At 44.7% G+C, this 25,696-nt stretch overlaps 1 protein-coding gene across 5 annotated transcripts in view; it reads left to right on the top strand.

Annotated features, from left to right (window-relative positions):
- Positions 1-287: 287 nt before the first annotated feature.
- The window catches only part of usp19 (ubiquitin specific peptidase 19), a 60,626-nt gene continuing 35,217 nt past the window's right edge, over positions 288-25,696 (top strand). For 4 of the 5 annotated variants that reach the window (XM_079496071.1, XM_079496072.1, XM_079496070.1 and 1 more), the window contains exons 1-9: positions 288-1,148; positions 3,185-3,641; positions 13,351-13,479; positions 14,446-14,582; positions 19,503-19,755; positions 20,117-20,493; positions 20,794-21,706; positions 23,289-23,448; positions 23,884-23,955. In XM_079496071.1, the coding sequence (XP_079352197.1) occupies positions 3,371-3,641; positions 13,351-13,479; positions 14,446-14,582; positions 19,503-19,755; positions 20,117-20,493; positions 20,794-21,706; positions 23,289-23,448; positions 23,884-23,955 (2,312 nt within the window). In that variant the 5' untranslated portion in view covers positions 288-1,148; positions 3,185-3,370. Of the gene's footprint in view, positions 1,149-3,184; positions 3,642-12,344; positions 12,503-13,350; positions 13,480-14,445; positions 14,583-19,502; positions 19,756-20,116; positions 20,494-20,793; positions 21,707-23,288; positions 23,449-23,883; positions 23,956-25,696 lie in introns of those variants that run through there. The other variant, XM_079496073.1, reaches the window with a different exon arrangement.

Genomic DNA, 25,696 nt, shown 5'->3' with positions numbered 1-25,696 from the left:
AGCTCTGTCTACACCTTTATTTAATTCCTATTTATATCCAATATTTATTTGTAAATACATTGTTTTATTTTGATTGTCTTGTTCCACTTCTGCTTTGGCAATGTAAACGTACGTTTTCTCATGCCAATAAAGCTCCTTTGAATTGAATTGAATTGAATTGAATTGAATTGAATTGAATTGAATTGAATTGAATTGAATTGAATTGAATTGAATTGAATTGAATTGAATTGAGAGAGAGAGAAATGGGAGAGAGAGAGATCCTCCCCTATCTCCTTCCCACTCTGCGGTCACGTGGTCACAGCAGTAAGGAAGTGCCTGAGTCGCTCAGTTCGTTCCTTTGACCAGTTTGTGTTGTTCCTAAAAACAAAGTGTCGATAATTACCGTCGTCTCTCGTCTCTGTCCGTTGCTGGAATCACACACCGAAAGACATATTATTGTTATTGTTATTATTTTTTGCCGCGTCTTCTACACATGGAGTATAATATGCTCAGCTAAAGCCGTAGGAAATGAAATGGGTCCTGGGTAAGAGCGGAACATTCCAGAAACACCGTGGTGGAGGAGGAGGCAGCACGGGGCGCCGCGGCCCTCTCAGCCCGCCTCAAGGAGCTTAGCAGCCGGGCTACGACAACACAACACACCGACCGGTGCGGCAGCTTAGCTAGCGGGGCGCTGCGGCCCTCTCAAGCCCGCCTCAAGGAGCTTAGCAGCCGGCTGGAACATTCCAGAGACACCGTGGAGGAGGAGGCAGCAGCACGGTGCGCCAGCTAGCGGGGCGCTGCGGCCCTCTCAGCCCGCCTCAAGGAGCTTAGCAGCCGGGCTACGACAACACACCGACCCGGTAGCGGCAGCTTAGCTAGCGGGGAGCTGCGGCCCTCTCAAGCCCGCCTCAAGGAGCTTAGCAGCCGGCTGGAACATTCCAGAAACACCGTGGTGGTGTCTGGTGGAGGAGGAGGCAGCAGCAGAGGAGTGCGGCAGCTTAGCGGGGCGCTGCGGCCCTCTCAGCCCGCCTCAAGGAGCTTAGCAGCCGGGCTACGACAACACACACACCGAGGGAGCAAGCGAGCCTCGGCCATTGTTGTTGTGTACTGTACTGTACGGGACGGGATTATTTGACCCCTGGCTCGCACTGTACACACACTGACAGCTCGTAAGTGTATAGTTTTTACGTACTTCTAACTACTACTACTACTACAGGTTGTAATTGCAGACTGTCCTAGCCTAAGATTTAGAGTTAGACCCGTAGATGTATTTGTACTTTGAATTATCGATTTATGACATTTTCAATCTGAAAAAGTGTCAGAATCGATATAAGACACATCTATCTACGAGAGGCCAAGACTGATCCTTTGTGTCGTTTCTATGAGGTGACAGAGACATGTGATATGTGTTCTGTCTGTAATCCAGTTTGGTGTCATTTGGTGGTGGTTGTTGTTGTTGTTGAGGCCAAAGTCATTTAGCCAGAGAGGGGATGCGATGCCTCGATGATCGTCGTGCACCGGCCGGTGTCGCGTTGTCGAAAATAGCTGATCTACAAAGCCCTCGCCGCGTCGCCTCGCAGCGCGCTGTGAGCTTGTAGATCTGCTATTTGACTGTATCTACTTGTTGTTATAGCCGCTAGCTAGATTGCTAGTATTCGTTTTAGGCACACAAATCTGTGGGCTGCACGGGAGTGGGATGGATGGGATGCACAGGACTGAAGATATTATTAAGCTACTTATGTATATATGAGCGATTTACATTTATTTACAGTACATTCATTTCATGCATCATATGTAATGTTACACCACTTCATTCCCAGCAAGCCAGCTCGTTTCCTTTGTATTTATTAGAAACTTACTCCACCCTTCCTCTGGCCTTTGGCTGTAATGCATTATTGGTGATGTAAACTAAGACCACTGTGTGTGTGTGTGTGTGTGTGTGTGTGTGTGTGTGTGTGTGTGAACAAAAAATAAGGAAGAAATAACCACAATTGTAAACAAAAAGAAGCATATGGTGGCCTAAGGGTTAGAGGAGCGCCCTTGTTGCCGAAAGGTTGCCGGTTTGATTCCCCCGACGGGCAGCAAAAATCTGGGTCGGGAAGTGATTGTCATCACTCACCCAACACCACTGTGTCCTTGAGCAAGGCACTGACTGAACCCCCAACTGCTTCAGTGGAGCTGCTTAGTGGCCAACAGTATCAGACTGTGGTTGCACTGGTCAGCTCCCAGGTTGTAATGTGTTTGATAAGATTGATTGATATATTTATTAACAGTTTGCAGAATTACAGTACATTTCAAGCACAACTCAATACAAAGACTGTTACTGCTACTACCCTGGGTAAATAAAGGATTAAAACAAATATATATATATCTCAACAAATTGTAGGGGATATAAATTAAGTCAACAAATGGATTGAAAACTGATGATTTGACTGTGTAGCGAGTTGCTACTCCGTTGTTTACTGTGTTGCCATGCTAAGAAAACGGGGTAAGGATCAACACCCTTCCAGCTGGCTAAATGTTATGGTGGCTATTCCCTACCTAGCAATATGGAGGGGACAGGTGTTTAGCCATATGTTAAACACTGTTCCATGTTTAATTCTGAGAATTGTAGTCACAAGGAACCCTCTACTGGCCACACTGTGTGTGTGTGTTTGTGTGTGTGTGTGTGTGAATTTGTTTGGAATTTAAATGTAGACTACGAACAAATAACCTATTACGTTCACGCAATTTAACATAATTTTCATTGATGGAATTTAAATTCAAAGGAGCTTTATTGGCATGAGAAAACAAATGTTTACATTGCCAAAAAAGCAATACAATACAATACAATACAATAAAAACAGTTGAAAATGGGGAAAGTATATGTACAGTTGGAGGGGGTACAGCATTTTGTAAACAACTATGTCACAGGATAACACAGCAATCAAACAATATGATTGATGGATTGATTGAAAATTGTATTCACAGTTTGTAGAATGGGTACCGTTGAACGAAAGTACAGGCCAATGCAAAATCTGCTACGAGGATAAAACCAGAAAAAAGCGCTAAGACTTGTTTACATCAGGGTCCTCCATTTTCAATTCACCAGAAGATTTAGAGACATACAAATATACACTTCTGTGGAAAAATATAAATAATACCCCATATTCCTCAGACTCAATAACCCTAATTCCCTTTCTTGTTCACTGCTTCTTGCCCGCAGCCTTAACAGCCCCCCCTTCCCACCAGTCACCCTGATTCCGTTCTGGGCGAGTTCGGACCTGTAACAATCGCCAAGATAGCCGGGCCGGGCAGGAAGAGGCACACCTCAGATCCAGACCCCAGCAGCAGCAGCGGCGACAGTGACTCCAGTGACGTCGGGCGGCCCGTCGGCGCCAAGTGCCTGAAGATGGCGAGCAGCAGCGGCAGTGCGACTGGCGGCGAGGCGGCGGTGGGCCGACACGGCGGGGCTCAACAGCGAGGAGGAGGAGCTGCAGGCGGAGTGGACGGCAGCCGCAGCACCGCCGCAGACCTCTCCTCCTCCACCTCCTCCTCCACCACCACCAGCAAGAAGAAGCAGAAAGACCGGGCCAACCAGGAGAGCAGGGAGGCCAAGAGAGCCGCCGCCGCCGCTGCTGCAGCAGCGGCGGGAGGAGTTGTCGTCGTCGAGCACAAGAAAGGTTAGTCGTTCTACTTTCAGTCAGGGGGTGGTGGGCTACTTTGATGATGGAGAGAGAGGGGGGGGGCGGGGGGGGGGGCTGGTGGGCGCTGTGATTTTCACGCTCACTTCCAGAGGGCTACATAGCAGAACTGCAGAAGCCTCTTTATCTCTGTATTTAAACTTTTTTTCTTCATAAATGAATGCCCTGCTTCGTCATTCTAGAATGTCACATAAAAGTAGCAAAAAGTAGCAGTTCTACAAGCTCAAAAATGTGTTGCACTGCGACGCGTTTTGAGCTGCTATTTTTGCTATATTTTGGAGTGAGTCCTGGATAATTTTTTTGCTGTTTCTGAATTGGAATCCTGAAAAGTAACTTTTTCATTTTATCATGTTTTCATTATAACCATTACGATTCGAGTTAGGGGTGTTGTTAACCCATTTTGGGGGGGAACCCCTTTTGGTGTTTTAAACATGTTATAATTTAGCTATTGAAAAATAGCAGATCTACAAGCTACGAGCTTGTAGGTCTGCTATTTTTGAAAAATGTGGCGCAAATCTTTGAATATATATTCTTTCAAAGTGAATGTTTTTAACTCTGGTCTAAAAGTATAAACGTGTACAAAACATTCATGGCCAATGGTGTTAAAAAGCTCTATATTGTGATAATACTCATTGCTATTTACAGTAGTGTTTGTTTGTTGCAGCAACAGGAGTCTCCATGTCTCTCCATGTTTTTATTAAACAGAAAATGCATTTTAAGAAACTGAAACTGGGATACCAATTTTATTAGGATAGAGAACGCAGTCAGGCCGCAGATTAAACAAGTGGAATTGTAAGTGATGACACCAAGAAATGAGCAGACAACATTGGAACTGGAACACTATAAGAATTAAGCTCTTGAATGGCTACTCTCTCCTGATGGGCTGAAACTTTGTCACCTACCTGAAAACGTTGTGGGAGACCTCTGTTACTGAACAAACACTCTATAGCAATGATTACTATCACAATATAGTAATTAAATTTTTAACAACAACTTTTTGTTTGAACCAAATAATATCACTTGCACTACCTTTTTAACCCATTTTGGACGGGAACCCCTTTTGGTGTTTTAAGCACTGTTATACTTTAGCTATTGACTTTAGCTATTGAAAAATAGCAGATCTACAAGCTCATAGCGCGCTACGAGCTTGTAGGTCTGCTATTTTTGAAAAATCGTGTGGCATTTATAGAATCGTTCTCAGGTCTAAATGCAGTGAAATGTGTTACCTTTGGAACCCCCGTCTCTAGTCTTTAAAAACAAAAGGCCAACATCCTATTTGTGACAGTTTGCATAAAGTTCTCATGTTACGCAGCCTATAGTATGTATGTATTGCTGTAATATGCCTCATTATCTTATCGCTGTGCACACAGTGCATTAGGCAGATTGTGGATATAATGGTGAATACGTTGTTTGGTGACACCTCACCATTCCAGTGTAAATAATGCGCTATTGGGTGAACGCTTTGTTGGCGAAGCGATGTGGAGAGCTCAAGTGCAGCCGGGCTGGTCGATGGATAACTCATTTAGACCTGAGAAAAGATTCTACTAATGTCTTCTAAATCCTGTTTTCAGAAAAACCCATGTTCTCTATATCAGTCGTTCTCAAACATTTTCATGTCAAGGACCCCCAAGATTATATGTATTAAATTGGCCGCCGACACTTGTTTCAGGGACCTTCCAGAAGCAAAGATATGAGTTAAAAATGTTGGCTCTGAAAGAATATATATAGGTATTCAAAGATTTGCACTACATTTTACGATTTTTCAAAAATAGCAGACCTACAAGCTCGTAGCGCGGCCGTGCTATGAGCTTATAGATCTGCTATTTTTCAATATCTAAAGTATAACATAATGCTTAAAACACCAAATGGGGTTCCCGCCCAAAATGGGATTATATACATGTGTGCATTCACACCCTGCTGTGCTGTATAAGCCACAGACAATAAGCAAGCACCTTTTTTGACAGATAAGAGGACAAGTCCTTTTCAAATGGACATTTGTGTCGGCCTAATCTAATAATTACGATTGGTTGAGTTGAGTAGTGTTGGAGAGGCGAATAGTTGTTGGAAGGACTGAGATATATCGATCTTTCTACGAGCTCAATGCCTGATTCGTACACGCCATGTCACACACACTGAAAACGGCAGATCTATAAGCTCACAACGTGTTGTGTGATCATCAAAATGTAAAGTTGCCTTTAACCCATCCTTGGCGAGAACCCCTTTTGGTGTTTCAAGCATTATGTTATACTTTAGCTATTGAAAAAATAGCAGATCTACAAGCTCATAGCATGGCACCGAGTGCCGCGCTACGAGCTCGTAGATCTGCTATTTTAGAAAAATCGCGAACATGTGCAAATCTTTGAATATATTCTTTCATAGCAAACGTTTTTAACTCAAATCTTTGCTTTCGGGAGGGGTCCCTGGAACAACATATTTTCAGATGGTGGTCGGCGGCCAATTACATATAATGTTTGGGGGCCTTGACATGTAATATTGCGCACCACTGATATAGAAACATAGGTATTTCAGAAAACTGTCAGGATTTTGAAGATTCTTTTTTAAATTTTGACGTCGGAAATGGAACAGAAAACTGGACCTTCAACTGGACCTTCAACAGAAATGGAAGGTTCTCATGATCCTTTCCAAGTGCAGAAACCCCCCTGACAGCTAAAGCTTCTAGGAAATCCTTAAGAGCCCTTACTTCCCGGGCCCTTTGTCTCCCTGCCTAGAAATCATTAGAATACTTAACCCATTTTGACCTGAGATCAGATTTGAAAAATGTCTGTTTGAAAATGACAGTTTTCTGAAAAAGCTATGTTTCTATGTCAGTCGTTCTTCGATTTTTCAAAAATAGCAGACCTACAAGCTCGTAGCGCGCCACTCGGTGGCGCGCTGGGTAAAGGATAAAATCAGACAGCAAAATCCCATCTCAAGCATTGTTGTTTCGTGCAGTTTTAATAGCATTTATTTTAGTTTGCTTAAAGGCAGAGTGAGCTTTGACTTTGTTTCTTATTTGATTTGATTTAGCCTCCATGCTGAAAACCAGACACCCGGTCTGTCGCAGAGCAACAGAGCTGCTTGATGTACTGTATCTAACATCTCCTGTCAATGCAGGAAATACTAAATAATAATAATAACTAAAGAAAGATGGACACATGCATATCTCCTACAATACTGAAACAGAAACGCAACACTTGTGATATTAAAACTGCAAATCTAAAACTCCAAGCATAATATTTGTGTAGCCCTGCTCCCCTCATTTGTGCAAATTTCTGTCTGCTTTGTTTGTGCTTTTTGGATTGCCTGCTAAAGTCTATCTACATTTATTGTTTTTGCTCTTATTTCAAATGCTTGCTTTAAGTTTTATGTTTTTTAGATTGGACCCTCAAAATGTCTGCTAAAGCAACTAACTCCACCACCGCTCCCCCTCTCATTAGTGCTGCCAACGAATATTCCATATTCTAACGAATTTTCAAATCAAAAAAATAAATGAATAACTGAATATATATATAAAATTAAGGTTCGCGAAAAAAATAAATAAAGAAATGATGTGCGTTTTCTCCCTCAGTCAGAGGCAGAGAGGGGTACCCAGCTGCAGCAGGAGAAGGCTCCCCTACTAAGCTTTTTAATCATACGACGGTGCCGTGGGTAAACGAGAGCCGAGTTGAAAGTTAAAATGAGTCGTTAATGCAATGCGGTGTGAGCTTGTAGATTCGTTATTTTTGCCACGCGGGTGACGCGACACGCCGACAACGTCATACAATGAAGAATAAATCAGCTGCCTCGCACCACTCCGCTCTGCCTGCCTGTTGTTAACACCATGGGGCCACACAGACCACAGTGACACGGAAGCCTTGGAGGAGTCGCTAGGCAGTTTTGACTTTAAAGATGGAGTGCCGCAAATTTTTTCCACCCTAAAACATGATCATCAGGTTGTTATATAAGGAGGTATAATCTTTTCAAAAAAAGTGTACAGTATTTGTTAAAATGTTGTTTTTATGTGGACACTCCCACCAGTTCATTAAGTATGCCTGGTTTGCCTGGTGGGTGGTGATGGGTGGCGATCCACCTGATCTGAAGCCGCACACACAGCTGTAGTTGTATGATAAAAGGGGAGGGGTTAGGGGAGGGGCTGATAGTGTGATGTCACTATATTACTGTTTATTTCATTGGCCCGTTTGACTGTCAAGGGTTCAGCCTCCAGGAAGAAACCCTAAATACAAAGTTAATACACCATTGCACATAAAAACGACTCCAGGGTGTCACTGTCACCTCATAAACACATGAAAAACTGGAAAAATGTTTAATCACACAATGTTAACAGGTTAAGCTGAAACGGTGATTCATCTGGTCGTGAAGCACTCAAGGCAGACAGTTTACAGTGAGACTTGATGACCGACAACGCCATGTAAAAACAATGCATGGATTCTTGTCTCTCGTGGTAAAGCTCCCTCTGTGACTGTGACACATTTATCTTGTAGCCTACCTTAATTTGATTTAAACCAGAAACGAATGCATTGCTATTGCTTTGATTATTTCCCCTTTCATGTCGAGGTAAGAACTTCTTCTATCACAGCAGCGCACCGCACGATGTGCACATCGTTGGAGCGATGCGTCTCTGGTCTCCAAATTGTATCTAAACTAAACCATTATAGAAAAATTAGGCTATTATGAATCATTCAATTGATCTCACAAGAGAGCGCATTTCTCAGCACCAACCGTTCACCACTGAACTGTGGTGAACCTATGTGCTTTGAACGTTTCAATATATACAACCTATTAACTGCAATCTACGGTTGTCTGCATGTGCTTTATTGTGTTACAAGTGACTTTACAGGGTGTGTAGTGTGGTGCGGAACACGTTAACTTCACAGCCTTATGCAACGGTTACCCTCTTAATTAAACATTTTGTCAGGATACAACTGCCTGGTTGGCGCCGCACCCCAGAACCATGATCTATATAAACCGTTACAGAGTGACCTGCTAAAAGTTCAAACACTGTTTGAACAATGCCATTGTGAATGGGATAGGCTACCTGTTTATGTGCAACACACACTCACACACACACACACGTTTTAACCTAAAGGCTTAATTGGCTTAGTTTGTTTTTGATCGGTTAGTGCAGCAGCATGCCATCATTGGCCCTTTTTTGGGGGGGGTGTCCATCTGTGTGCTTCAACTAACTTGTCATTTAACCCATACAAGGTGGGAACCCCTTTTGGTGTTTTAAGCATTATGTTATACTTTTAGCTATTGAAAAATAGCGGATCTACAAGCTCATAACGCGGCACCGAGTGCCGCGCTACGAGCTTGTAGATATGCTATTTTTGAAAAATCCTATACATCTTATATTCTTTCAGAGCGAATGATTTTAACTCAAATCTTTGTTTCTTGAGGGTCTTTGGAACAACATATTTTCAGATCTGGGTCAGCGGCCAATTACATATAATTTTTCGGGTCCTTGACATGAAATATTGAGCACCACTGACATAGAAACATAGGTATTTCAGAAAACTGTCAGGATTTAGAAGATATTTTTTAAATGTCGAAGTCAGGCCTAAATGTGGGTTAGATCTCTGTATGTGTGGGTGTTGTGTTAGGTGTCTGTCTGTGTTACACAGTACACACACACACACACACACACACACACACACACATGCTATCTTGGTGCTCTGTGTCACGCTGAAGTACTAACTGTCTGTAATCCTAGCTGAGGGAGAGAGAGACTCAGCCCCATGATCTGGGAAACTGGATGTTGTCAAGGTCACGAGAATGCTCTAGCTGTCTCCCTCGGCTTCTCTTCCCCACCAACAGCATCAGTTCAGTCTGTGCTGTCGGTCATTTCTTCAGAAAGGCAGCTAGATTCCGTTGCTTTTCAAAGCTCTGGTGTTTGTGCAAAAGCGAAAAGAAGGATGTTGCTCATCATCTTTCCTCATTCTTCAATTTACAATTTAGGCGTTTAGCAGACGCTCTTAATCCAGAGCGACTTACATGGGTCCCTGGATCAACATATTTTCAGATGGGGGTCAGCGGCCAATTACATATATTTTTCCTTGACATGAAAATGTTTGAGAACGACTGACAGAAACATGGGTTTTTTCAGAAGACTGCCAGGATTTAGAAGGCCTTATTCTGTAGAATCGTCCTCAGGTCTAAATGGGTTAAGTGATTATTGTTCTTTTTTGTAGTTTTGACTGTAATTGTTTTTGTACTCTTATATAGCCAAGTGAATGAATAAATTAGCCTTCTCACTTACCAGTAAGATGCCCTGAGGGCGAGGTCGCGTGCACGCATCCGCCTGGGTGACGGCAGACTGCTGGGTGAGTGCTGGCGCTTTGGCATAAAGGGGTCAGATCAACATATGGAATGAAGTCTATACTGGCCATATACAGTATGGAGTGTGTCTTGGGTGTACAGGGTTTGATGAGGTCAGATCAATATGGAATGTCAGAACAGGTCAGCTCCATATACAGAGTTCTAAGGGTGGCAGCGGGGACAGTGTCTTGAGTGTGTTTGATGAGGGCCCAGGTAGGGCCAGGCTTTCGCCGGCTGCCAGGCGCGGCTGCACTAATAACTTTGGGGCGGGCCCGTCTAGAGTTTGAATGGACAGGTATCAGTCAAAAGGGAGACATCGAAGAGGAAGGATGCATGAGGTACGATCAACATATGGAATGTCAGAACGGGTCAGCTCCATATATGGATATCTAAGGGTTTGAGGTCAGATGTAGAGTTTCTGGCCGGCTCCATAGTTGCAAGGCACATCGGGAACTTCCATACATAACAACAGACGAAGAAACAACGTTGTGCACAGTGTATCTACCTGCTAAATTAAATTTGCACAATTTCTATACGACATTCATTTTTCTTATCTTTTCTTTTTTTTGCCTAGTATGTGACATTCCTTCCCTTTTTTTGGAGGAAGGGGGGGGTCACTGGAGGATGGAACATTGGAATTTGGTCTGATATACTAACTGATTATTTGCCATAATCATATTAAAAATAATTTTCGGCCAAATACTGAGACACATAGCTCTGGGGGGTGCGTCAGCTAGGTCAGGAGGTAACAGGGGGTGCAGGGCCAATAAAGTGTGGGGTCCGCTGTGTAACTAACTAAATCTGGATACTGGTACTGACCTTATTCAATCTTACAGTCAGTTTAACTTGTTGTATTTTTAGCCTCAGTTTAAATGAAGTCTCTCCCAATTAGCTACGTTAAGATGGATGTATTATGCATGTGTAGTGAAGTGTGAGGCCAGAGAAGGGTGATGCGTATCAGGGATAGAGTTCATCGCACGCAATCCCTCCTCCTCCTCCTGGGTCCACTGTTGTTTGGCAGCAAATTTCTATTTTAGTTTTAGTCATAGTCTCTTTAGTCGCCTGGAATGTCTAGTTTTTGTCGACTAAATATCATGCGCTTTTAGTCGACCAAATCTACAGTTGATTTAGTCGACTAAAATGTATTTTGGCGGTCCTCGGTGCCGTCGTAATGGCTGATTTTACACTTGCTGAAAATGGCAGATCTACAAGCCCGCAACGCGTCGCAGCGTGACGCGTTGCAAGCTTGTAGATCTGCTATTTTCAGTGAGCTTGTAGATCCGCTATTTTTAATCCAGTTTTTATTTGTTGACGGAATTGTCAGTATATTTAGTTTTAGTCGTCATATCTTAGTTATCATTTAGTTTCCATTTAGTTTTCGTGAGTGAAAAAAGGTAATCAACGAACATTTTTCGTCTTAGTTTTAGTCAACACTGCCTGGGTCCTACGGCCCTGCGTTCCTTGGCTCAGTCTGTCAGATTCAGCCAGATAACTGCTGTTCTTACACCGACTGTACAAGGCTCACAGTACTAGTAGCATAGTACTGATAGTAGAGACACCCTCTTGCTACAAGAACATAGAAAACATGGATTCATTTAGCATTGAGAGGAAACTGTATTTGTTTATTGCACTGGTGCCTTTATGTGAATATTTTTAATAATAATATAGCAATTTATAATTGCTTAGTTTAGTATACAGTATGCATTATTTTGTTAATTTTAACCTTTATTTAACCACTAAAAAAAGACATTGAGAATGAGTCTCTTTTACAAGTGGGAACTGGCCAAGAGGCAGATATAAAATGTCACTTCAATGCGACATTGTACATGTCACATTACACAACAGCTTCTCATGCATCCGTGATGCACCTCAAAGAACCTATATAATATATACAACATACGTAGCTGATCTTCTTTTTTTTTTGAGTGGTGCAACCACTCCAAGGAACAGCAATGTCTGTGACCTGTGACTCTGTGACCTGTGACTATGTTTGTGTGTGACTCATGAGTACCAGTAGGGGCGCTGTTGTGCCAGGAACAGAGACAGATAGATAGTATTGCACTGTTGCCTGCTAATGAGAGAGAGAGGGGGGAGTGGGGGGAGGGGGATTTGCACCACTCAGTTCACACGGGTGTGATTTTTTTCTCAGAGGGAGAGAAACGAGGATGAAAATGAAAAAGCTATCGTGGCATCAATGACGCTAGGTTCTATTGGGGCCGTGGTATACTGAAAGCACAATGACGCAGCAGGCCGCACTGGGAATATAACTCCTTCAGCTGGATGGGATTGGGTGTTGCTTTACGACCTTTAGCAGCAGAGAGGGAGAGGGAGAGAGAGAGAGGGGAGAGAGATATGACGGAGCATTGAACAGCCAGAGGGGAAAGTAAGGGCTCTAGTCATTGAAGAAGACTAAATCAGGACACAGGCCTTTCTCAAGCTCCGCGCATGGCAGCGAGGAACCTGGCACCGTTGCCACCATGATACTTTCAGCGGACGCCACAACTTTGACAACAGCATGATGAAAGGTACCCTGTAATTGTCACGTGACGGCGTTTTGTATCGGTGTCGAAATGGATCGATCTCCGTCACATCTCGCTAGAAATTCAAAATGGCTTGGCTTAAATGTGCCATTTCTAATGTATTGTAACATACTCTTTTGCAGAAAGGGGAAGGTAGTATGACACGTGGTTGTCGTTGAGGCAAACATGGTTGTCTGCCTTTGGGCCTGTGTGGCACAGTCTATTTTAGAAGGCACTACTATGAGTTTGCTGAGTTCACTATTATGTGGGTGTGTGTGTGTGCGCCCGAGTGCATTGGCCTGACCCACTTGTGCATGCCAGTGCATTGGTAGCATTGCTATGAGCAATGTGACTTCATGAGCAGGTGCAGCCTATTTTGTTTGTGTGTGAATGTGAGATTGTTTCCGCTCTAAATGTGTGTCACACCGCGTTTGTCATCAAGTACTGTGCGTGCGTGTTCTTTTTTCTGTTGTCTGTAATTTAGCACTACAATTTCAATAAAGTCATGTAAAACACAGACACGTTGCTGAATTGTGTAATTATTGGAGTTTAGATAATTTATTTGAATTCTTATATAATATTACAAATCAAATTTTGATGACTTGAGGTGATATAGTCAATGCAGTAACATTGACAACAATTTTCAGCAAAGTGAGAACGCTGTACAACAACGTATGAATTAGGTAGTGTAGCTTAAAATTGTGGCGTTAAAACGATAAGATGAATGTCCATTTGCGGCAGAGCTTCATATAAATGATGCCTGGTTTGAAGTGCACGCATGGTGACATGATGGCTTACAAGTAGTTGCACATCTGGTAAAGGTAATTGTCAATTTGTGTTTTCCAATTGTTCAGATGTGTTTGTGGACTGGAAGCAGAATGCCAACGAGGTGATCGTAAGACTGCGCTGCGGAGATGGGGTGCAGAGGACCGAGGATGTCGGCACTACCTTCACCGATACACACTGCCAAGCGCACTTTCCAGGTACGGAATAGGAATTAGAAACCTTTCAAACAAAACTTCGGTACTGGGTGTAATAATAATATGGGCTTGACGGGAAAACAATATTCCAATAACACCAAATTCATCAATCTAAGATGATGCCGTTTGTCTGTTTTGAGTGAAATAATATTTGAATTTGACTCTAAACATAACTATTTTTCTGCTAAAAATGACATTGGGCGACTTTTAGAACAAATCACAGTTCGCCAAGGTCGACATTGGACGAGATAAGAGATTATAATGCATCCAGAATCGCCAGTATTATATTTACCGCTTCTGGGCATCTCCGTCACCTGGCAACGCTTTGCTTCTGCGTTGTGGCATCATTTCCGTCCACTCTATCTTAAGCGATGATCTTTTGCTGCGTTTCTCTCGGAATTGAAGCTCAGATTGTTTTAGGAGCTAAATAAAAATCCCCTGCGACATTGCGGTTACTATGTTGGCGTTTCTGAAGAAATAATTATAGCTAGTGCTTGCCCCGGAAATTACCGATTTATTACTTTCGGTTCACTGGATCAGCTTTTGGGCTCTTCAAAGCAAGGGTGAGGCGGGTGAAAAGCTTGACAGACCTGAACCTTGACGAGAAAAGAGTTAACAAATTAATGTGTTAGTGTTTGAATGACTATTCACACTTGCTGAAAATAGCAGATCTACAAGCTCACAACGCGTCGCAATGCGACGCGTTGTGAGCTTGTAGATCGGCTATTTTCAACATGCAACCAAGTGTAAAGTGACTTATACTGGATCTCTTGTCCACTAGTCCCCTTCCTAACATTTTAGTCTAGTTTTTATTTGTTGACAATTGTCTGTATATTTAGTCTTAGTCATCATAGCTTAGGTTTCATTTAGTTTTCGTCAGTGAAAAAAGGTAGTCGACGAACATTTTTCTCCTTAGTTTTAGTCGACGAAATCAACACTGGTGTGTGTGTGTGTGTGTGGACGTTTCAGATGGGCGTCAGTGGGGCTGTCGCCTGCAGGAGGACATCGAGGCGTCCTGCAGCAGAGTCCAGTACAAGGAGAAGGGAGGCTTCCTGCTCCTCACCATGCACAAGAAGATCCCCTTCCACACCTGGCCCTGCCTCATGGTCAGTCCATTTAGCACTGTTCCCTTCTACACCTGGCCCTGCCTCATGGTCAGTCCATTTAGCACCTTCTACACTTGGCCCTGCCTCATGGTCAGTCCATTTAGCACTGTTCCCTTCTACACCTGGCCCTGCATCATGGGCAGTCCATTTAGCACCTTCTACACCTGGCCCTCCCTCATGGTCAGTCCATTTAGCACCTTCTACACCTGGCCCTGCCTCATGGTCAGTCCATTTAGCACCTTCTACACCTGGCCCTGCCTCATGGGCAGTCCATTTAGCACCTTCTACACCTGGCCCTGCCTCATGGGCAGTCCATTTAGCACTGTTCCCTTCTACACCTGGCCCTGCCTCATGGTCAGTCCATTTAGCACTGTTCCCTTCTACACCTGGCCCTGCCTCATGGGCAGTCCATTTAGCACCTTCTACACCTGGCCCTGCCTCATGGTCAGTCCATTTAGCACCTTCTACACCTGGCCCTGCCTCATGGGCAGTCCATTTAGCACCTTCTACACCTGGCCCTGCCTCATGGTCAGTCCATTTAGCACCTTCTACACCTGGCCCTGCCTCATGGGCAGTCCATTTAGCACCTTCTACACCTGGCCCTGCCTCATGGGCAGTCCATTTAGCACCTTCTACACCTGGCCCTGCCTCATGGTCAGTCCGTTTAGCACCTTCTACACCTGGCCCTGCCTCATGGTCAGTCCATTTATCACCTTCTACACCTGGCCCTGCCTCATGGTCAGTCCATTTAGCACCTTCTACACCTGGCCCTGCCTCATGGGCAGTCCATTTATCACCTTCTACACCTGGCCCTGCCTCATGGTCAGTCCATTTAGCACCTTCTACACCTGGCCCTGCCTCATGGTCAGTCCATTTAGCACTATGTCGTCCCTGCTTCTACACCTGGGCTTGATTAGAGCTTAATTTGACTTAGATATAAAAATCACACCCGTGTGAACTGAGTGGTGCAAGGTCTTATATAGCCGGATCAGCTGTGGTCTGACGTAATGTCAGTGACCATAGTAACCATGCTCATTTTTTTGGGTCCCACGTACAGGTACACACACGTACAGGTACACACATACATAGACACATAGATACAGACAAAGCTGGTTGTTGGAGTGGTTTACACCACTCAAAAATAAACGATGATCGCTTAGCATCCCGGACAGATGACTGTGTAACAACATGTTGATGTTCCGTTTAACCGGAAATGACGACCCCAGATTCGCTCTATTCGGTCAAAATCGGCATAATGGTGAAGTTACCGCCAGGACTGAGTGTCTATACTATATGATCGCCCCGTGAAAATGAGATATAGTGTGTATATCACAGATTTTTCTATTGGCATTAAAACGATGAATTAAAAATCACACCCGTGTGAACTGAGTGGTGTAAGGTCTTATATAGACTGATCAACTGTGGTCTGACGTAATGAAATCACACCCGTGTGAACTGGGTGACCATAGCAACCATGCTCATTTTTTGGTACGAACAGACACGTAAACTAACAAAGCTGAAATCACACCCGTGTGAACTGGGTGACCATAGCAACAACCATGCTCATCTTTCGGTACGGACAGACACGTAAACGGACAGACACGTAAACTAACAAAGCCAGTTGTAGGAGTGGTTTACACCACTCAAAAAAATATGAATAGTGCAGGTAGAAGGCACTGTTAATTAGGGTGGCCATAAGGGGGTTAAAGTGTAGCTTAAAATATGAATAGTGCAGGTAGAAGGCACTGTTAATTAGGGTGGCCATAAGGGGGTTAAATATGAATAGTGCAGGTAGAAGGCACTGTTAATTAGGGTGGCCATAAGGGGGTTAAATATGAATAGTGCAGGTAGAAGGCACTGTTAATTAGGGTGGCCATAAGGGGGTTAAATATGAATAGTGCAGGTAGAAGGCACTGTTAATTAGGGTGGCCATAAGGAGGTTAAATATGAATGGTGCAGGTAGAAGACACTGTTAATTAGGGTGGCCATAAGGGGGTTAAATATGAATAGTGCAGGTAGAAGGCACTGTTAATTAGGGTGGCCATAAGGAGGTTAAATATGAATAGTGCAGGTAGAAGGCACTGTTAATTAGGGTGGCCATAAGGGGGTTAAATATGAATAGTGCAGGTAGAAGGCACTGTTAATTAGGGTGGCCATAAGGAGGTTAAATATGAATAGTGCAGGTAGAAGGCACTGTTAATTAGGGTGGCCATAAGGGGGTTAAATATGAATAGTGCAGGTAGAAGGCGCTGTTAATTAGGGTGGCCATAAGGAGGTTAAATATGAATAGTGCAGGTAGAAGGCACTGTTAATTAGGGTGGCCATAAGGAGGTTAAATATGAATAGTGCAGGTAGAAGGCACTGTTAATTAGGGTGGCCATAAGGGGGTTAAAGTCGTGTAGCTTAAAATATGAATAGTGCAGGTAGAAGGCACTGTTAATTAGGGTGGCCATAAGGGGGTTAAATATGAATAGTGCAGGTAGAAGGCACTGTTAATTAGGGTGGCCATAAGGGGGTTAAATATGAATAGTGCAGGTAGAAGGCACTGTTAATTAGGGTGGCCATAAGGGGGTTAAATATGAATAGTGCAGGTAGAAGGCACTGTTAATTAGGGTGGCCATAAGGGGGTTAAATATGAATAGTGCAGGTAGAAGGCACTGTTAATTAGGGTGGCCATAAGGGGGTTAAATATGAATAGTGCAGGTAGAAGGCACTGTTAATTAGGGTGGCCATAAGGGGGTTAAATATGAATAGTGCAGGTAGAAGGCACTGTTAATTAGGGTGGCCATAAGGGGGTTAAATATGAATAGTGCAGGTAGAAGGCACTGTTAATTAGGGTGGCCATAAGGGGGTTAAATATGAATAGTGCAGGTAGAAGGCACTGTTAATTAGGGTGGCCATAAGGGGGTTAAAGTGTAGCTTAAAATATGAATAGTGCAGGTAGAAGGCACTGTTAAATATGAATAGTGCAGGTAGAAGGCACTGTTAAATATGAATAGTGCAGGTAGAAGGCACTGTTAATTAGGGTGGCCATAAGGGGGTTAAAGTGTAGCTTAACATTGTGGCGTTAATCTGTCAGTTTGTTTAATAGTTTTTTTTTGTTTTTTTTTGTTTTCTTTATCGCATTTATATTTATGCTTTATACTTTTTTATTTGTACTGTATCTGCAACATTTACATTACCTGTTAATATTATTGTTTTTTTCGTTTTATATTACTTACTCATTTATCTGTCAATTATATTCTGAAGTTATGTCAGAAATGCAAAATGCCAAAAAAAAAAAAAAGTGGCGTTAAAACGATAAGACGAATCGTCCATTTGTGGCAGAGCATCCTACCTCAGATTTTGGGAGGTGTAGTTCCAGACTATATATAGCATTCTGAGATTGTGGAGTCGTTGTCTGGCTAATGCAAGACTACTTGCAATTATTCAATTAACATTCCTGAATAAGAACCCAGTGATCGAAACGTTGCATTTATATAAACCAGTTGAGCTGAGTTTTCCTTACCAGTGTTGCGGACTCTGTTTCTTTCTCCTGGCTTAGAAAGTGGCATGCAGGCTTAACACACAACAGTACCTCCCTACAAACACACACCGACGCTCTCTGGTCAGCTTCTTGGTTTTTAGGCTTGCATGGCCAGACTAATATCACGGCGCAGATATTATTCTGGAACCGGCAGGTTTATACAAAACGGATTCCAACGTCACAGCAAAAGTGTCTCACTTTCAACAGTGGGCTCTGATTGGTCACCCACCACTCTGGGGGGTGAGCGAAATGTAATTCAACCTGATCAGTGCCAGATTCAATCTCCCCAGGGAAATGTATTTCCCTGTGGCAGATTCATCCGGTTTCCAGGCTAATGAGCGGTGTGCGCCTGTCACAGACATGATGTCACAGACATGATGTCACAGACGCGTTATTATTTATCCCACCGCAGTTCTAGGAAAGCCCTGCTGTGATTGGCCAGTAGTCGTTGTGATTGACAGTTCTCGTTTTTGCGACCAGTCATTAGTCCTACAACTACAACCTATCTCAAACCCTCACCCTAAACCTAACCTCCCACGGGGCAGCACACCTAAACCTAACCTTAACCCATGTCTAACCAATGACTAGTCTAAACTAAGTATGCACCCCCCTAAACCTAACCCGAACGGCCTAACCTCAGTAAAACGATGCCTTCCCGGGAGCCAATCAGACACATGGTGAGGAAGGTCTACCCTAGAACGTTGGTGGGATTCATAATCACGCGTCACAGACATGCGCAGAGCAAGTTCAGTCAGGAAACCTCGGTGCAGTTGCTGCCGGCCGTTCATTGGGCCGCCTCAGCATCACGTTATCATTCACCTGATTCACTTCATCCAATCGCACACTCATTCCATCTACATACCGGCTATTTAAACTGGAGGTTTGCACTGCTCGATCTGCCTACTTGTTTGCTGCTGCAGTGCTGCACACACTGATACTGCTGCGCTGCTGTCTGCTTAACCCATTTTGGGCGGGAACCCCTTTTGGTGTTAGCATTATGTTATGCTTTAGCTATTGAAAAATAGCAGCTGCTTTGAAAAAAAGAACGACTGACATGGAAACATAGCTTTTTCAGAAAACTGTCCGGATTTAGACATTTAGAAATTTTTAGAATCTGATCTCAGGTCAAAATGGGTTAAACTTCTGCTGCTCGCCCTCCTCCACCCCAGCTACCACCTGTCCTTTTAGATCTGCTGTTTAGGTACGGGGGGATTCGGAGTCCCTATGGATGGGACTGATGCGCTTGATCTCGGTACCTAAAAAGCAGATCCAATTCATCGCCAAACCATAATAAATATATTGCTCATTTTATATTCAATAAATGTATATTCCATCCATTCTTGAGTTGTCCTGACTGAACTTATTTTTTTCCTTTTTTTCCATTCTGTGTTTAGTCAAACAAGAAGGAGAAGGCTCCGGTGACACCGGAGACCAAGAAAAACAAGGAGCAGTTTGCCGTGCCTTCGACGAAGAGCGAGCCGAAGCCTGTTCCCTCTCCGTCGGTGGAAAAACCCAAACTGACCGCGTCGTCGTCGTCGCAGTCCCAACCTCCACCTCTCTCTTCCTCGCCCGTGCACGGCGAGTCCAGGCGCGGCGGTGGAAAGGCGGAGCGGGGCGTCAAGCGCTCCCTGAAGAACAAGGCGACAGGTAGGCCATATGGAAAAATATAATGTCACCATATTCTTTCAAGCAGTATCACGATACACAATATCTTCACGATATTTTTACCAATGTGGTCAATTTTAATGTAGTTTGCAGGTCATTCCATGTATTAGGGCCACAGAAGCTAAAAGCAGATCTACCAAGTTCAGAGTTAACTTTTGGTACCTTGAACATACTTATTATTTTGGCGAATGTAACCGCCGTTCTACAGAAGTATAAATTAAGGTATAGAAGAACTGCAAATCACAGAATGTGCATTGTCTGCATCACGCTATGTACGATATCGTGGAAACATTGTATCATCTCCACGATATTTATCACGATTATTATCTCCTCACCCCCTTAGCGGCAGGCGACAAGGCGGCGGGAGACCCGGTCGGTGCGAAGAGCGGGGCCGGCATCAACCAGCCAATGGCGACGGAGAAGCCTGCGAACGCGGCCAGAGAACAGCCGCCGTCCCTGGAACCCAGTGCCAAGCGCAACTCCGCTACGACGCACTCTCCAAAGGCCGCGGCGGGCGCCAAGGCGAATGCGCCACAGACACAGGGGGGTCCGCCTGCTGCTCGGACCCCCCCGCAGACACAGGGGGGTCCGCCTGCCGCTCGAAGCCCCCCCCCGCAGACTCGCGGCAGGGACGATGGGGCAGAGAGGCTCGGCAACGGCCAGGAGCTCCAACCGGTTGCCGCTGCCGCCAGTCACACCCACGTCATCAACACGACTCAGGTGAGATGGGGTTTTTGGGGAAAAAAACACACCGACTTAAATAGCTATGCGTGTCCCTGTGTCTGTCAGTCTGTCTGTCTGTCCCTATGTCTGTCTGTGTCTGCTTAGAGTACGACCTATTGACCCGGGCAGATGATTGGGGTCGTCGGGTCACACACTGTTCATACACACGCAGCAGTCAGCTAATTGGGGTCGCATTTTATAGATTTGTAGTGGGAATTTTGTAGTAATGAAATTAAAATCAAACGGCAGAGCTTTTTCCTTCAGATTTTAAATGTGCCGTCCATGGCCCTGTTTCAGGTGGTGGAGGAGAAGCGAAGCCAGTCCTCGGAAAGCGAGCACAGTTCCGGGACTCCATCGGTCGGCGGCAGTAACCTTAACCTACCAGCAGCTGGCGCTAGTGGCAGCGCTAACGACCGCCTCAAACCCGTCGTCAGCTCCAGCTCCAGCAACGGAATTGTAGCGGCGGCTTCTCTGGAACGGCCGACGTCGGGGGGAGAGTCCCCCGCGGAGAGAACTGATTCTGGGCCAGAGAAAACCCCCGGAGCGGAGGAGGAGGGGGGGCGCTCTGAGCACGGTACTGCTCTTAGAACCCCAACGGAGGGGCGTTCTGACGGTACTGCTCTCAGGCCCCAGGAAGGAGCTGACTCGAGAGGGTCGGGTTCGGTAGCAGCCACGGGTCCGACTGCCAGGCACACCCAGCAGCCGCTACCCGGCCTGTCTCACCAGACCCAGCAGCAGCTTCCCGGCCTGTCTCACCAGACCCAACCGCTACCTGGCCTGTCCCAGGAGACCCAGCATCTACCTGGCCTGTCCCAGGAGACCCAGCATCTACCTGGCCTGTCCAACCAGACCCAGCATCTACCTGGCCTGTCCCAGGAGACCCAGCATCTACCTGGCCTGTCCAACCAGACCCAACAGCTACCTGGCCTGTCCCAGGAGACCCGGCATCTACCTGGCCTGTCCAACCAGACCCAACAGCTACCTGGCCTGTCCCAGGAGACCCAGCAGCTACCTGGCCTGTCCAATCAGACCCAACAGCTACCTGGCCTGTCCCAGGAGACCCAGCATCTACCTGGCCTGTCCAACCAGACCCAACAGCTACCTGGCCTGTCCAACCAGAGGCAGGGCAGCGGTGACGGCGAGGAGGAGGAGGAGGAGAAGACGGACCAGTCCAAAGAGGAGCCTCCTCTGGACACCAAACAGGAGGAAGGTCAGTTCACATTCTAGAACCACCAGTAGTACCTGGCCCGGCTCAGGGGTAGAGTGGCTGGATGGTAGCCGCAAGGTTGCCAGTTCGATCCCGGGCTCCCCCAGAGTTGGTGCCTTGCATGGTTTCCGCCGCCATCTGTGTATGATTGTGTGTGAATGGGTGAATGTAATGCACAATCTATGTAAAGCGCCTTGGACAAAGGCGCTATATAAATGCACCATTTAACTATAGAGCGGCACAGTGCCGAACAAAGCCAACTCAACGACAAAGCCAACTCAACGACAAAGCCAACTCGAGTCGTGACAACTCATGACAACACAAACAATATTTTGGACCAAACAAATAATTAGAAAGAAGAAAAAAACGGCAGGTTACAACACTTTTTTTGTTTTTCTTCTTTGTAATTATTTGTTTGGTCCAAAATATTGTTTGTGTTGTCATGAGTTGTCACGACTCGAGTTGGCTTTGTCCGCGGCGTAACCGTCTTTAAATAAATACTTTAAGAAATGTCTATGAGGAAAATGCATTGGGTTTAATTTCCTGGTCCAGGGTAGGAGGCGGGACTGCGACGCTCTATAGGGCTTTGATAAGGAAATGTTGAAGTATTGAGACCTGAGACCTGACTCTACAAAATAATGTCTTCTAAATCATGACCATTTTCTGAAAATCCTATGTTTCTATATCAGTGGTTCTCAAACCTTTTCATGTCAAGGACGCCCAGAATTATATCTATTTGGCCACCGACCCCCATCTGAAAATATGTAGTTCCAGGGACTCGTCCCAGAAGCAAAGATTTGAGTTAAAAACGTTTGCTCTGAAAGAATATATATTCAAAGATTTGCGACACATTATCACGATTTTCCGAAAAAATTAGCCAGGGTGCCAATGCTTCATTAGTATAGGACGCAGCAGGTTAAGACACATGAATCCAACGTTTCGGCGGTTAAAGGAGAATTCCGTGCTAGAAGGCTTTCTTACCTTTATTTGTAGTTGTTACGTCCCCACCAAAGAGGTCCAGGTGTTATTTTGTGCAAAAGTGCATTATTGGCTATTTCCCCTAATATAAGCGGCCACTTTCTCGTTTTTTTCAAGATTCCCCCCTGCAGTTCTCTTACCTCTACAAGGACTTTGGGTGTGCGTTAGCATCTTTGTGCACAGTAAAAGCTATAAGGTGACACATGATGCGTCCTCCTCGGGTCTATGTAAGACAGTCTGGTCTCTTCTGTGTGTACTAATCCCCTAGCCTGGCTAATAAGCCAGACTAATATCACACAACACCGTCGCGGTATATTAGTCTGGGCTGGCTCCACTTGGATTTCATTTCCCGGGGGGCGGGTTCCTCTTTGACGCAATTGGTCAGAGCTACTGTCTGTCAAAGGTCTCAAGCATTGAACGTCACTGTACCAAAGCCCGCCCATATTGCATACCGTGTCCCGATTGGTCCGACCTGTTCTCGGTTGTAGGAAAGAGGCGTGCTACTGAGCCTCGCCAGACCGTAATCCGCTGGTAGGCAATTTGTTTTTGCCAACGGCTGATTCGGTCTGGTTTATTAACCAGGCTACTAATCCCCCCCTCTCCTCAGCCCCCGTGGAGCCTGTGGTGAACCTGCAGATCGTGAAGAACGACTCGTACGAGAAGGGCACGGACCTGATGGTGGTGAACGTGTACGTGAAGGGCGTCTGCCGGGACACGGCCAGGGTCCTCTTCAGGGAGCAGGACTTCACCCTGATCTTCCAGACCAGGTAAGGCCCCGTGTCCCAAACGGTCGAGAAATGACCAGAGTTACCATGTGGGTGGTGGGGGTCCCCGGAGCATCCAGACCATTGTGAGCTTGTAGATCTGCTATTTTCAAACAGCCAAAAAAAAAAAAATATATATATATATATATAGGGCTGAAGTGGGCCATGTATGTTTTGTAACAATAATCTTAAATCTAAGTAACTAAAGTTTTCAAATAAATGTAGTGGAGTAAAAGTAGAACATTTGGATCCGAGATGTAACGGAGTGGAAGTAAAAGTATTGGAAATTGGAAATACTCCAGTACAGTAAAGTAAATAAAAGTGTACTTAGTTACTTTACAAATGTACTTAGTTACTTTCCACCACTGCACGTCGTCTAAGAGTTCAGTGGAACAGTGACAGCTGAGTTTGTTGTTTTGTCTCTTCATTCTGTTACAGCGATGCGAATTTCTTGCGTCTCCATCCAGACTGTGGACCGAACACAGTCTTCAAGTGGCAAGTCAAACTCAGGTAGGACACTTACTTTCACAGTTAATGGCGTTTGGTGGTCATTCCTTACATAGCCTCGGTATACTCAGGCTTTCATTTTTGTCGGCGCAAAAAAAGTGAAAGCCTGGAGGAACGCATTGGCCGCTCTGGGCTAGAAGTGGGAGGAGTCAACCCTTCCGGGTTGGGCGTCGCTCCAAATTATGTGACATATAGCGCTGCACTGGGGGGCGGGAGGAGGGGCCGGGGGTGACTGACAGATCGGTGAGGTCATTTTAGGTCATTTTTATTGATATCAAACCATTTTCGTGCGTGCGTGCTGCCGTTCACCTCCTTGTTTACTGGCTGACCAAAGTGTCTCTTTACTCTAAATCCACGGCGGTCTCCATGGTTTAGACCAAAAGGGCAATGTTCTGTCTTCATTTCTGACTGACTTTCTGAGTTTTTTTCAACCAAGGTTCATGTTTTAGGTTGTTGTTATTAATTTGCTGCTTTCTTTCGTTTTAGGGATTTTAGCTGTTTTTGACAGGGGAGCGGGGGCATTCGAGCACGGGGCTAAATATGTATTTCTTTACAAAATTGTATAGCGATTTCTTTTTTTATTATTTACTATAGTCCTACTAGACCCCAAGAAATTATATCTAGCCACAGAAGATCACAGGATTTACTGAATGTGAAGGTAGCCTACTGGGGGGAAGCCACACTGTGTGTCATAGGCTCAATATGCCAGTTTGACACATTCAGTAGATCCCGTGATCTTTTGTGGCCAAATGTAATTTCTTGGGGTCTAGTAGGACTATAGTAAAGAATAAAAAAATAAATCGCTATAAAATGTTGTAAAGAAATACATATTTAGCCCCGTGCTCGAATGCCCCCGCCCCCCCTGTCAAAAACAGCTAAAATCCCTAAAACGAAAGAAAGCAGCAAATGAAAAAAAGATTACTCACCTTTTACTTTCTCTAATAACAACCTAAAACATGAACCTTGGTTGAAAAAAACTAAAGTTGTCCTTTAACCTACTGTAGCGTCTCATTTGGAATATAAATGCTTCTAGAGAAACCCCACGGTTTTGGGGGGAAATGAAAGGCTGGGGCTTTTCAGAGTAAAATCTGTCTCATCTGCTGGGCACTCTAGGGCCTTCATTCTGAAGAATTCCCCCGGCAACAAAAAAGTGTTAAAGGGCCATTTCACAGCTGGAAGAAACTGTAATCACTCAATGTAAATATGGTATTTGTAGTAGATAACAGCAGCACAATTTGAATTTTGCACCCTATGGCCAGAACAATAATTAAGTCTGCATGTTTGACTAGGGTTTGACTGGATTGCTGAATTCCTACAATGCCCATAATGCTTTAGTGCACTTGTGGAGGGGAGACACCCCTCTGAGACGACTTGTAGTCCAGGAAGGAAGTGAGACCAATTTTTTTTTGGAAAATCGTGAAAATGGGGCGCAAATATTTGAATGTATATTCTTTCAGAGCGAATGTTTTCAACTCAACTCTTTGTTTCTGGGGGGGGGTTCCTGGAACTACATATTTTCAAAAGGGGGTTCGTGGCCAAATACATATCATTCTGGAGGTCCTTCACATGAAATAATAATAAACAGTTTTCTTAAAAAACTGTTTCTATGTCTGTGGTACTCAACCTTTTTCATGTCAAGGACCCCCAGAATTATCTGTATTTGGCCACGAACCCCCTTCTGAAAATATGTTGTTCCAGGAACCTCACAGAAGCAAATAATTGAGTTAAAAACGTTCACTGTGAA

The sequence above is a fragment of the Electrona antarctica genome (assembly GCF_951216825.1).
Source record: "Electrona antarctica genome assembly, chromosome: 2".
In the NCBI taxonomy this organism is placed as follows: Eukaryota; Metazoa; Chordata; class Actinopteri; order Myctophiformes; family Myctophidae; genus Electrona; species Electrona antarctica.
Note: the sequence above shows the minus strand (reverse complement) of the source record. Positions and strands in the feature narration are given on the sequence as shown.